Source organism: Sinohyriopsis cumingii, unplaced genomic scaffold (genome assembly GCF_028554795.1).
Source record: "Sinohyriopsis cumingii isolate HCF-2022 unplaced genomic scaffold, ASM2855479v2 utg000974l, whole genome shotgun sequence".
In the NCBI taxonomy this organism is placed as follows: domain Eukaryota; kingdom Metazoa; phylum Mollusca; class Bivalvia; order Unionida; family Unionidae; genus Sinohyriopsis; species Sinohyriopsis cumingii.
Window position 1 is genome coordinate 2,175,834 of NW_028315950.1, and position 15,309 is coordinate 2,191,142.

The window sequence follows — 15,309 nt, forward strand, 5'->3', positions numbered from 1 at the left end:
ACAGTTTAAGAGAAGGAGACGAAATCTCACAAACATACCTTCACATTTACGAATAACATTCAACACCCTATAAAAACAGTTCAAAACAATAAGTATAGCCTGCACACATCAACCATCAAAACCAAACCAAGTTAAAACAAACTACATGTAGTCCAACAATCATTATATCCATCACACCACCTATACCTTCCAACAATCAATAAATAAAAATCCCTTTACCCACATTCAATAGTAAAAGGGAGCGCGTGTGTGTTGATTCAAATACAGCTCCATAATAATCAAGGCAAAGAGGCACTTACGTATCCTTTCGGGTATATTTTGGTTTGTAATCAAAATGAACATTTTATAACCCTCATTAAAGTTATTGTCTTCTTATTTCAGTGTTTCCTTTTGAATTTTTCTACCTGCTCGGGTTCTACATCGTCTTCACTTTCTTCACGTTGTCTGGATTTCTTGCGTTTCTTGGCAAAAATGGGTTCTTTATCCTCTTATTTGTTTTGTTTCTTCTCATTTTTGTCCTTTTTCCTGACAGTGGTAGCAAGTATTTGGCACCCTCTAAAATCATCGACAACATTCAGCTATTTCAGAAATCCAGTGAAGATTTTTAAAGTTACACTTTGCATGACCCTTGTTTTCCCTCCAAAAGGGAGTGGCCGGAAAAAAAGTGTTATTGGTGAACGACATTCGTAACAACAAACACAGCATCATCCAAATTAATATATCTCAAGACCACATGTATTTAGCCCGGGTCATCGCCGTGGAACTTTATAATATTTTATCTCCACGCAACAAGTTAAACTTTTATACTCAAGTATTACGTGGAACCATGGTGTTTTCAGGACCCGATTACAGAGACGGAAAATACTCAGCGTATATATATCCATGTTCTTGTGTACTACTTGGTGTCAGTTAACCTTCAAGCGTTTCATTGAGTTCATTTTATTTTTTCCCTTCACTCCCGAAGGATTTTCTAGGAAACTATGTGCAATTTTGAATTTATTTAGAAGACGAGAAACATTGAGATTTTCTCAAGCTATTTCTTTGTTTCGTTTATGATCAGTTAGTGGAATTCATCATTGACCTGGAGAGTATGTAAACAACAATTAACTATTGATATAATATTTATATATAAAAAATATAAAAAAGCAATAAAAAACAACAACAACAGTATATGGTATATCAACTAGCTTAATATCAAGATATTTTACATTTAATGCATATCACCAGTCCTAATGAATAAAGTTCTAATTACATTCCACTGTCAACAGTCATTTGATGATAATATAGTACAATATATCCTTGTTTGAATTCACTATAATTCCAAATTAATGTTTATGTCCAAGAATATTATTGAGCACTTTGTAATTCCAGAGAATAATAAATTGAATCAATAATTCCAGCCCAAATCAAATATTGAACTCACCAATTCTGCATATAGATGTAAAAGCCCTCTTATTGTCCTAGGCCACATTTAGCATTTTTTGCAAATACTGTGATTCTAGAAGATTCTGAGTTTGTCAGTAAAATAAAATCTGTTTCTAAACGTGTATTAACCGCAGATCAACCAAACCATCAATCAAAACGTAAAACTGGACTTACTGTCCATCAAACAGCAGACGTGGTCAACTACAATTCTGACCAAGCCAAGGAGCGTGGAATTTGATTTTTAATTAATGACCAAATTTTTGCACCAACATACACGGAAGACCTAAGACCGGTGCTGGAAACTTACAAAATATCAGAATGTCAAGGGAAATTTGTCTTGCCTCGTGAGAATAAATTTTTGAGGATGGCTTTAAGTATAAAAAATCCTAGGGGAGAATTTTCGCATGACTCCAATTTTCCTATTGCTATTATTATTTAATCAACTGATCAACGTTCACAAGATGGAATTTCCAACCTTCTAGACATGGACAGAATGTGAATACTTAGTTGTCAGATATATAATCTGCCCGAAACTGACTGAAGGAACTGTCAGAAGGAAGTTTATGACGCCTGATCACTTGAAGAGACTAATGTTTCCTAGCGATGTTTAACCTCGGTCCTTTTAAGGGCTAATACAATTTGCCTCTTCCCATGGGATCTCAGTTTTGCTTGAAATCACAATTCGATAATACCTTTTAAACAACTACGAACCTTTATTCACCATTCTCCATTAAAACCAAATTTCCTAACATGGCTGAACAAAGATCAATTGGTCTCTTAGACCTATTAGTTTGTAAATTCTAAAGTATATGATCATACGTACACTACGTACTTTGGATTTAAAATTTAATAATTGGAAAATTTATAACTAATTAGCATGACTCTAATTACAATTGTGGCTTATGGGTCTCTTGGTAATTTTTTGAAAATGAGGACTTACACGCACTCACTCTCACAATAACACCATTCAAACATCATGCGAAAATGGATTTAAGTTTTAATTTATTTAGTTATCTTTGACTAGACACAATTTTCTCAAGAGGTGGGATGCCATAAAAAGGACCTTTGGGTGTTGTTTCTTTAACATACTCATCAACTGGAGGCGATGAGTTTGAAAAGCCCTATACCATTGTCACGTGCATGTCCTATTTGTTGTGGAGGATTTGGTATAAGAACAACAATAACACCAAATAATCTAATATACCGTAAGTTAATATTGGTAGACTGATATACCACTATATTGCTTTGATAGTGTTGGGTTAGAAGATAGCAGTATAGTACAATATATAGATATTTAGACAGTTCACTTTATCTGCATAGTATTTACATTAATCAATAAAATGAAGTGTACACACAATGGAAAATTATCTTTTTATGACAGTTCGCTGGCAGTCTCGAAAGAAAACGGTCTCGCGGCACCCAATACCATCGTAGTTTCAATTTGTAATTTGTTCTGCATACTGTATCAACGATTTTACTTTTATGACTCAGTTTCAGATACTTATCCATTATCTCGAAACAATGTGTTTTATGCAAAGTTTTAATACCCAAATGGTATTATAGATTAACCAGGAATAAACAACAGTCCAGTTTTCCCTTGTTTACTGCAGTACGGGGTATTTTTAGTTTACTGGCTCAGTTTAAATCCAATAAATGGCAAATCTACACACCTGTATATGTTGCGGCCGGTCCTACTCTAACGCATCAGTAATCTTTAGGAGCTCTACATTCGGCGTACTCACGTTTCATGTTAAATTATCTTCCTGTTCAGTTTAGGTCTCGTTCTAAATTAAATTAAAGGGGTTGTCGACATGAAAGGTATTCAGCAGGTGTGGTACATGCAACTCACTTACATTCCGATGTTATCTACTGCCACCGTTTCACATAAACATTTGCTAAAGTAAATTTTTTAAACCACTGCCAGACAAAAATCATTATCCAAGCAGATAGACATTAAGGAAAAGAAATTTAAAGCACAATTAATAATTATTCCTGATATATATATATATATATATATATATATATATATATATATATATATATATATATATATATATACCGTCACCTGACTTATGACACAAGAAAATACCCGGGCCAAGGTCATTTCGAATGGAAATTTCCATCAAATTCGTAAACAAGTTCAGGTCTGTCTCCTTAAATAGTTTACAACATCCTGACAGAAATCAGGTAGACCATGGAAGGGGAAATGAAACGACCCTGTACTCAAATCCACGTAAACATGTTCTTTACACATAACACTTGCAACCTACAATCAATTACAAAAGTTAGGCAAACAATATAGTATACATAACATAAAAACTACCCACAAAATGGAAGATAAAGAATTATTTAATAAAACCGTGATTTATATATTAATAAAAAATGTCAATAATTCAAATTACATAGGATGATGGCTTATTATATATATATATATATATATATATATATATATATATATATATATATATATATATATAGAATTGCAAGCAAATGATCTTTTTCTTACTTCCGCCGGATGTCAATGTTGCACTCATGCAATAAAGCATTCTACCTCATCAATCATTGATTCTAGTTTTACAGTGGTTGTTTAAATTTTAGAAAATTGCTCACTGGATCAACACCATTTTTGTCTTATTCTAACAATCGGCCACCAACCACTATATCACTTGCATCAACATACATTTTAAATTATTGACTTAAATCTGGAGTTCCAAGAACTGGTACACCTTCGAGTAATGTCTTTAATTTATCACTAGCCTCCCAATATTTCTCAGACCAAAACAACTTCTATTTCTCACCCAGCACATCTGTCAGGGGTACTGCAACTGTGGAAAAGTTGAGCAAACTTTCCGATAATATCCAGCCCTACCAAAACGTCAGTTCAGTTGCTTTTATTGATAGGCACTGGGAATTTAGAGATAGCTCGATCTTAACTTCTAAAAGTTTAACCTCAGCCTCTCACAAAATATATCCTAAAACATTCGATACAAGAACAGCAAAACATAATTGTGCATCACTGAGTCGCTCAAAGAATTTCCTAATGTTTTCCATGTACGTATCGCAGTAACCTAGACCAAATGTTATCAAGTTCATTAAGTGCTGGGTCTTCGACGAAAACTATTTCATGCCAAAAGGAATAAAGTTACGTAGATAAAGTCCATCCGAAATTGCATTTAAATTACCTTCGCTCATTTCGTGAACGAAATTTGCCATAACTCATTCCAAATATAAAACTAGGTTGTATTGTTTGCATTTCAAATTTTATCAATACAAACATCGAAATCTTGGCATTGGAAATGAATTTGTTCTGGAGACATAGTTGACGCTTGTACACCATGTACACATAAGGAAATTATTATCTCTTTTCGGCATAAGAATACATGGTGAACTCATATTACTATTACGTGGTTAAAAAAAATCATTCTCCATCAAATACTGAATTTGATTTTAAAACATTCCTGCTTGTTAGGATTCATTCTATAATGATGTTGTCTCAGTGGTGTAGAAATTACAAACATGGTAGATTTAATTTGTTAGTATTGGAGCATCTGGAAAAGAGTGATCATATTCACATCATAACTTTCCCAGTTCGCTACATTTGTGGCTGTATTTGTCAAGGTTTCGGGTCCAGATTTCTGAATTCCGAAGTCACCATAATCAGTTTACACGCTACCGTTGAAGTCCTCACTGTGTGGGACAGGTACAACAAAAATTTACTGCATGATTAACAGGGCTATCTCTTATATAAGGAGCATCATTCTTTGGCTAAAGAAGATTTTGAGGTATTAACAATAGAGGCATGGACAAAAGAGCCAGAACTCTGTCACCATTCTGAACACTTATTGTTTTTAAAGTTCTATCATACGTTTATTTCATTTTTGACTGAGTAGAGTCAAGATTATTTCTTGCTACTTCACAAGACTTTGACACTAATTTTTGAAGTCATATACTTAGTCAAAATAATTAATCTTGGAATATTCATTTGAAAGCGGGTTCGCTTTTAATACCTTCAACTCACCTCAGACAGTATATCCAACAATGAGTTATAAAGGACTGAAACTTCATGATACTTGAACTAATCCCCTAACTGCAAACAAACGAATACCCTAAACCCAATCTTTACCTGTATCAAAGCATTGATCATATTGTACACAAGGTTTGATGAATCTTTACAAACCCCTTTGACATTTAGGATGATAGCTTTTACTATTATTTTAATTTTAATATTTGTCACAGAAATTGCCTCTGTGAATATTGTGGACGCACACATTATAGTCGACATGTATTGGTTGCAACACTAAGTCGTAAGCAATGGACCGATACATCCTACTATTATTTTGCAAATGGCCAAATGCAGATTGTCAGCCTAATGAATCGTTTGATTCTGTTTCCGTACTATCTGACAAGTGTGACAAGAGCTGCAGCGTTGAGAAACATCAATTTTAATTCTAAGATAATAAAAATAATTCAGGATCTTGTGACAAGTCTTATCGACCCAAACAAAGCCAATCTCCAATATCTCACATAGACCCTGTTTTCACAAAATAACTGACCGCCACTTAAATGGCTTCGATTTCTCCTATACCCCTCTAAAACAAGTAGGAGATATGAGGATATATTTCCTGTCTTTCGACACCCTGATTAGAGTAGAGAAAATGAGTACTACAAGAGGATCAGCGTGATCAATACCTTTTGTTTGATCAATATCAGTCGGAAAAGTGACCTCATCAGTACACTGACCAACAAATGTATCTGCTAAAGTAATAATCTCCTGATCAACGTCATTATCAAGAGATCTTTTTGGCATAGTTTTGGTAGCTTCTCAAGCATGGTATATATCAGATATTTCAGTCTCCATATGGTTTTAATTTCTCATCCACACAAGGCTTGTCAGTTACAAGTGGATTAACCACAACCTTATCTTTAGCTAGGTCTTTGCCTAATAATAAATGAATACCAGCAATGGGTAAAGTCGTCACTGTCACTACTCCGACTAAGTTAACAGCAATAAATAACATAAATAATAGAGAGGAGCATTAAAAATGCCGCTCTTTACTCCCTAAAACGAGCACTTTCACTGTAAGAAAATAAAAGCGAAGCGCGTGATGACAAAACACTCTTCAAAGCTTGTCTCTTGATATTTTAGGGATAGGCTTTTTAGAATCATATATAAGAGATATCAAACCGCTGGACATTAATGGTTCATAATTCTCCATAATGAAATCAGACAAGAGTTTGTTTGGCTCAGCCAATGTATTTCTTTCAGTACAAGACCATGAATTTGACCTCTTTGAAATGATAATAGCTCAGTCCTTATTCGGCTGCTTATTTTTCTACCTAATGTTTGTTTTCTTCTTACGATATGCGTACGTAGGAGGAGATAATGATTTTCCTTTTGCCCCGTGTACCCAGTCTAAATTGCATACCAAGATGGACTGGGGAGTGCCAGTAACAAAATAATTTCAGCTTCTAATTTTGTATGCACCAGTAATCCATCAAATAAAACGAAACAAGAAACCTTTTTTTCTAAATAAAAGTGTAACGTCTAGTTTTAAAAGAATTTGTTTTCACTTTGCCAAGAGTTATTTGTAGACCTAAAAACTTATTAGAAAAAGTGTAATCTGTAAAAAACATAATTTATAGAATTCATATTTATCAACTGTCACAAAAGGACATCCCCAGGTGTTGGTTGAGATAATGGCTGTTTATTTTTATTACGTTATCAGGGTAGACAGATATTGTAATCAAGACAGCCACAAGTGAAGAGAAAAACAAAACAAAAAGCAATTGTTTCCTTTGCTCTTCATATTGCATTTTCTTAACAGATTGTTTCCCCAATTTACTATTATTAAATGAAAATCCATATAAACAGTTGCTTAAGTAATACAAACAGCATTTGTATGCGGCACTTTATATACCACTAGAATAAAAGATAAATATTTAAATGTCATTGTAAGTTGCTTATCTTTTACAATTAAGTTATGCAATATATATATTAATGCATTTCGGAAATCATTCATCTAAATTTTAAGACATAATAACTATTGGCATATCGGTTAGCTTGTATAATCAAAGATACATGGGGTAATACAAAAATGTTCCTAGCTGGTTATTATAAATCTAATGATAGTTCGGAATTCATTTTAGGATCCGAACTCGTCACGTGATGACGACATGTCAAAACAACAGTCAAATTGCTCTTTTCGTGCCATTACAGTTAATACTTGCATTTTTCAGAATCATAATACGCATTTTACACAGGTAAGCTCGAGGTAGTACCTTTCGATCTCTGAAATATTTGTTAAGACAGCATATGAGAAGTAAGCTCCATTGATTATGCGAGTAGTTCAGCACAGTGTGCAATATTGTCCCAGCAGCAGTGCCATGGTATTAATAGTATCACTTGGATTTGAGTTTTGACATTTCATCTGCCAAAAGAGATAGTCTCTTCGCTCTCAGAGTAATCACTGAGATCATAACCACTGGATTCTTGATATGTTTCCATCAGTGTCACACAACGCGCTGGAATCTTGCCTTCCACGAGGACTTCTTTATATTTTTTGGCCCAATTACGCGCCATTTTGGCCTTTTCTGGCAAATGTTTTTCCAGTATCACAGCATCCGTAAGATCAATAATCTTAACATCCTTCTCTTTATTCAGCTCAACCACGTCAATTTGGACCATTCTTATTTTCTGGTTAGGGTTCTTTTTCTTGACCAGCCCGACAAACATCTCCGCTGCTTCCAAAGTAGCTGTAGTTGAAATAAATTGAGACTGGCGCTTCCCTAAAATATGCTGCATAACTGATATCTTGGCACTCGGATTTCTGGCGACTAGACCTTGTTTAGGGTCTTCGTTTTCTGCCAGAACTCTGTAGATGTATTTCTGTAAAGTCATGGCAGAAAACCAATTATGTTAACCTGCAATAAATGGTAAAATATATTAGTATTCAGAATTTGTCAATGAGAGGGAAAGACTAAAATTTTCTCACATGCAGGGGAATTCAAACAAACACATATTGTATAAATAAAGTTTTGTCAGTGTACGTTGTTTGCACTTTTTTGTGTTCAAGTGAAGTGAAGAGGAAGACATGGATGAATCACATCTGCGTACATTTATTTTTAGCACTGAGGCTGAGGAGTGAGACATGGATGAATAACATAATACCAGGGCTGACGGCAAGCTGTTCAACATCGCCCGTCTCCGTACTAAGACTAAAGTCACAGAGGTACTCATCCGTAAATTGGTAACTGGTGGACAAAATTTTAGATTATCATCACTACGTAATTTATTTGACAATGTGATGATAACAGACTTTGAATCATTTTGCTTAGTTTGAGACGACCAAATTACCTTGTCATAGGACCGTACTAAGTGAAAATGGAACATGCAAACAGAAACGGGTCGGCAGTCCTCAGATAACAGTAAGCGCACTCAAACTAACAAATATTGAAGGCAATCTCTGCCTCTATGAACCAAAATGAATTACCTAGCTTGATTCTCTTCAACGATGCCGCTGTCTATGTTTACTGAAATTAGTTATGAGTATTTATTAACCTGAATAAAGCAGCATTATGAATTGAGAATAATACTACATGGCTGTCTGTAGGGCATTTATTTATAAATGTGTGTGCTGAGTAGATTCACACACACCTGCTCACAGCCTTTCATAAATAAAACGAAACTCCAGCGACATGGTTGAAATGACGGATGAATATACAAATAATATCTACTACTGTAGAGGTCCGGATTTTATGTTTTTTGGTACAAATATTCGTTTCTGTAAAACGAAGTCGCGTTTAACAGCAATAAATTAAACAATTTAAATATTGAACTACGGCCAATACGCAAGGCAAAGAAAGATGTTTTATTCGTCTTGTATACAGTCTATGGCTCAAGGTTTCATCATTATCGTTCTCTATTAAGACAAGGAAGCCGATGTGTGTGATGACCTGAATATTACTTCTTGAAAAGACCTGCTCCCTTCACACAGAGATAACACCATTCTCACAAGGAATTTTGTCAAAACGTTCATACCGTAATTAATTGCAATAACATCACTTTGGGTATTATTAGACGACTATTCAATTGAACGCAATATTAAGACTTATCTGTTTAAGTTTTTCCTGTCAAGTGGAAATAAATGTTAGCCAAAATCCTCAATTGCTATTTCGCAGTGTCCATTTTGAACATACATGTATCACGTGATCGTGCATGGTCATGAAAAATAGAGGCTCTACACATGGTAAAATTGAACAACTCCGGGCATTATGTGACATTATTTGTGTTTTAAAAAAAATAAGCTTCAAACCTTAACATATCTAAATATGCAAATTTTTTGTTTATATTTATCAATCTACCTTGATTTTAATATCTGATATTGCAGTTACCTATAATGCTATAAATGTAAATGAATGATTTTCTAGCTTTGCATTGTAAAAGTATACAATATATATTATGTATCTGAGTGTTTCTTTTCATTTCATGTAAGGTATCCAAAGCTGAAAGTATTATAACAACACCTTTAATTTTATTAAATGAACCTTATTCTTATCCATGTAAAAATGCATTGTAGCTTTAACAGATAATGAATTTAATATTCACCCACAAATATGACTAAATAATTAAATATGAAGAAGCAGCTGAGGAGGTGAACAGACCTTTAGCTAGAAAGTCATTTTTGAAAAAATATAGCTCCGTACGAAAACGAATCAAATAAGGTCAGTAACGTCAAACCGAAGCATCTAACTTACCGAGAGTTTCTCTAATTGGGTTAGTATATTTTGTTACTTTATCTTTTGTCGTTCGTGTATTTCTAAATTTGTATGTTCGTTCGTTTACCCGCCGAAGGTTTCATTGAGGTCGCCCCTCCTCTGCTGCTACAAATGTGTAAGTAATTGAATCATTATTATATCAATCTTTCAACAAAATATTTTATCAATACCTATGCGAAGATCATGTAAATTTATTGTTATAAATCCGTGTGGAGCAGATTGGTTTTCAAAAGAAGTTTTTGAATCTAATCAGATCCATATCCCCACTACACCGAGTCTGATGAATATTTCTTTAACAAGAGATGCATGGCTCTTAAAACCCTCATTCTTGGCATGCAACTGAACCCTCAAACCTGATGATATTCATGTATTAGCATATGACATTAAACATTCTTGATTATAGCTGGAATAAAATGCTCCGGCGAACAAAACCGCGTATATGTCTTGAGGAGGAATAGTCGCTATATTAAAATGTTTTGTTTCCCCATAAATGTGGCAAATATGTAAACTGTCCTTTTTCCTATGATTTGGCATTTTATTGATTCGTCTAATATCCATATATAGCGCTGTTCACAATATTAATCTGCATGTTATATTATAGAAGCACACGTTATCTCATTTTTGGTCTGACCTATTATCAAAACAATGCGTATTTGCTGGGTTAGCTCGGCTGCTTCTTATTAGTCATGTGGTGGTGGCAAGTACTCATTAGGTAAGGTCCAGTTAGGGTTGAAATTTAATCTGATTCACTCAATCATATGACGAAGGTAGTTTGGTTGACTTAAACTGAACAACATGATTCAAGGTCTGTTATCATCACCTTGGCAAATAACATTACAAAGTGCTGCGAATATTAACATTTTCTCCATCAGATACCTCCAATGTTAGTACTGGAGGTATCTACATTGTATGGCTTATGACTGCTTTGGTCATTCATTGTACTTCTAACATCAGTAAGAAAATATAAACGTGGGTGTATATGCATAAAGCCTATATATTCATTTTTTTTATTTTGTTTCCACACTGTTGCACGAAGACTAATAAGCAATAATGCATAGTTATAAACCAATGTGCAAAACACTCCACCTAGCATCGTCAAATCAACACTCTAAAAACTTTAACCCATCACCCCATCTTGGCGACTGTTGATATACCTGAAGATGTGTTTAATATAACACTGAAAGTCACACCTTAATTTACAAAAGGTATTGATTTTGCTTGCTATGCACAAATATAACAAAAATGATTGCATTTATAGCAAAGTTAATTGCACGTGCATATTTGGAGTCACTGTATTGCTGTGACTGTCTATAGGACTCACGGTACTAATTCAGTAAACATAGTTCAGTAATGAGTGTTCCAGACTCAAGACTGTTATAGGACTGAAATTCCATCAATAAAACAATGTCTCTATTGTTTAAGTTACAATTAGGATAAGCTCACAAAAGATTTTTTTCTAAAAAAATAACTTACGTTATAAACCAATCCTGACCAGCCAAACCCATATATACTCTGTTTTATGTCCATACATTTGCAGGTTTGTTCCCCTTTTATCATACAATTAGTACCGTGTGTCCAATATCGACCCTTAATGTTTTGACAGACCTAGGAATAGTAGTTGAATGTAATATGTAAGTAATGTGCATTGTTCTGCTTGTCAAAGATTGCGTTTGTGAATATTCAATTATATTGCAAGTTCATGTTCACCTACATATCAATGGTTCATTTCAGGCAACGTTTAAGTATTTGAGCTTTATTTAAGAAAATCAGAAAAATTAAAATAAAGCTGTCTAATAAGAGTCACCTTTTCTAATATCACCATTTATCTCTCTTCAATTTAATACTAAAATATATACCCGGCCTTTTGATATTATGTAATTAATGAGTAAAAGGTCAAGGTGGCCATCTCTATGTACATGTATTATTACAGAAAATGAGATTTAAATGACAGAAATTGCCTAAAATTCCCCGTACAAGACATATAAGTTCAATCTAACGTAAGGTCGACATAAGTTCATTAAAGTAAAAAAATATTAAGTTTCAAAACATTCACTGAAAGAAATTAGCGGGATGCAAAGTCATGAGAGGTCATCACCATTAAGCATGCTGGAAGAGACCTAAGTGATCATATCTTATTTTATAAATTTGATAGATGTATTGCTTAGATATAAACCAATGTGCAAATCACTCCACCTATCAATGTCAAATCTACACACCCCTCCCCCTTCTAGGCAACAGTTGATATATATGAATATGTGTTTAATATCCTACTGAAAATCACTCTAGTTTACCAATGGTATTAATTTTGCTTTTTCTTCACAAATAGAACCACATGATTGCATTTATAGCAAAGTTAATTGCACTTGCATATGTGGAGTCACTGTCATGCTGTAGCTGTCTATAGGACTCATTGTACTAATTCAGTTCTCATATTAAACCTATGCAAACACCATGATGTTAAAAATTCAATAATTTAACATTTCTCTTTGCTCATGATCAAACCTATATTTATCAGTATAATTGACTCCTGGATGTCAGCTTCTGTGTAGAGAAATGGATATGAGCCGCGGCATTTTCTGGACCTGCATGTGTTTAAAACATGGGCTTTCAATTCCGCACCAAAGGGTCAGGTGCTAATTGCAGTAATGAGTGTTCCAGACTCAAGACTCTTAAAGGCTGAAATTCCATCAATAAAACAATGTCTCCCTTTTTCAGGCACACCTAGTATAAGCTCTCAAAAGATTTTTTTTCCTAAAACATAACTTACATTATTAACCAATCCTGTCCAGCCAGACCCTTATATACCCTATTTTATGTTCACTCATTTCACGGCTGGTTCCCATTTTTCCATAGAAATAGTACCGTGTGTCCTATATCCATCTTTGATTTTTTTGACAGACCTAGTGTTATATTAAACACGTATTCAGATATATCAACTGTTGCCAAGAAGGGGGAGGGCTGTGTAGATTTGACTGTGTTGGGCGGAGTGTTTTACACTTTGGGTAATTTCTATGCAATTACGTATATAAAGTTCATGCAATTTACTATTAGAGCAACTATGAAGAACAAATTCGTTTTGAAACATAAAGCTTCCGACATGATCACTTAGGTCTCTTCAACCATGCCTAATGGTGATCAACTTTCATGATTTTGCATCCCACTAATTTCGTTCAGTGAATGTTTTGAAACTTCATCTTTTGTATTTTAATGGACTTGTGTGTACCTTCCCTTAGCATTAAATTATATGTCTTCTGGAAGGACTTTTCGGTAATTTCTGTCATTTAAATCTCTTTTTCTGTAAAAAACATGTACATATAGATGGTCACCTTGACCTTTTACTCATTAATTACATAATATGACAAGGATTTTTATATATTTCAGTATTAAATTGATGAAAGATAAATAGTGATATTAGAAAATGTGACTATTATTAAACAGCTTTATTTTATTTTTTTATTTTTTTTAAGACTTAAATGTTGCCTGAAATGGACCATTGCTATATAGGTGAACACGGACTTACAATATAATTTAATATTCACAAATGTAATCGTTGAACTATACACATTACTTACATATGTATTGAACTACTATTGATTTGCGTGCCAAGAACATCACAGGTGGATATGGGACACACGGTACTAATTGTATGAAAAAACGAGAAAAAGCCTGGAAATGGGTGAACATAAAATAGAGCATATATGGTTTTGGCAGGCCAGAACTGGTTAATAATGTAATTTTTTTAGAAAGAAAAACATTTAAGAGCTTATCCTAGTTGCAACTGAAAAAAATTGTTTTAATGATGGAATTTCAGTCCTTTAACAGACTTGAGTTTCAAACACTCATTACTGAAATTAGCAATTGACTATTTGGTACGGAATTGAAAGAACACGCTTCAAACACATGCAGGTAAAGAAAATGCCGCGGCCCATATCCTTCATTTAAACGTGAACTTGCAATATAACTTAATAACCAGTTTGACTTTACTAAGGGGGATATTGGAAAAATGCACTTTATTTAAATTATATGTAATACTTTTCAATTACTCTGACAAATTCATTATCATTTAGGACAGTGTACATTGTACTCTGTAATATACAAGAAACGAGGAAGTGTCAAGTGCTATGCACTGTTATAGACAATCAAAGAATATAGAAAAAAAACAGAAAAGGAATAATAATGTAAAATGATAGATGATAGTATTACAATGTTATTGAATTGGAAGTAACGAACTTGTGTAAATTCATGCTTCCTAGTCTTTCTGGAACAGCGTGTAAAAATACAGAATATATGTATATATATATATATATATATATATATATATATATATATATATATATATATATATATATATATATATATATATATATATATACGTACCGTAAATACTTGCAATACTCCTCTTGTGCAAACGGTTTCACCACACCATGAGGCATTCAGAACATCTCGGCTATTTCTGCAAGACAAAATATGCATCGGATGTATGTCGGGGAGTTAATTTACAGAAAAATCACAAATTTTGTTCGCCGGAAATACTGAAACTAGATTCTATTAAGAAAACGTCGGCTGTTTTAGCAATTATATTCACATCAGGATTCGCCGAGAAATTCCGAAGGATAAAATAGTTCGTTGCATTCGCTACTCCTCGTTTACTTGTTATTTCCTAAATAGCCAATGTAGAACGAATGACAACTATGGGCATATATTCGTGTGATGGCAACATGGTATAGTTTCTTGAATTAGGCTGTTTCATATTCGTAACTTAAAAGTAGAACTGAGACCTCTATATCACTTACCTCTAATTTACTTAGTCTAATGATTTTTTCATTATTCGAAACCTTAGATTTGATACAACCCGATGCTATCCACGGTTGGGGAAATATTACGTTTCAATGTATATTTCATGAATATTCTTCCTAAGGCATGCACATCTTCGGCTATTGTGTTTCTGCCTGAAAGTATCCAACGTGTGAACACAAAATGAGTGAGAGAGAACAGTGAATTTTACACCCACTTTTAATTATATTTCACTGCTTTCTGAACGATTGTGTTTCTTGTTTATGTTTAGATGTCTATGTGTGTATGAGAGAGAGAGAGACAGAGAGAGAGACA

At 33.8% G+C, this 15,309-nt stretch overlaps 1 protein-coding gene across 1 annotated transcript; it reads right to left on the reverse strand.

Moving 5' to 3' along the window:
• Positions 1-3,758: 3,758 nt before the first annotated feature.
• LOC149772919 (uncharacterized) lies at positions 3,759-14,684 on the reverse strand. Its single transcript, XM_089947133.1, has 2 exons — positions 14,578-14,684; positions 3,759-8,346 (listed from the first exon to the last, which is right to left on the reverse strand). Exon 2 carries the CDS (start codon positions 8,321-8,323, stop codon positions 7,850-7,852), a length of 474 nt encoding a protein of 157 aa, XP_089803259.1. The 5' UTR covers positions 8,324-8,346; positions 14,578-14,684; the 3' UTR covers positions 3,759-7,849.
• Between the last annotated feature and the right edge of the window lie 625 nt (positions 14,685-15,309).

Coding starts and splice junctions, on each gene's coding strand:
- LOC149772919 (XM_089947133.1), bottom strand. CDS start 8,323: ATGACTTTACAGAAATACATCTACAGAGTTCTGGCAGAAAACGAAGAC.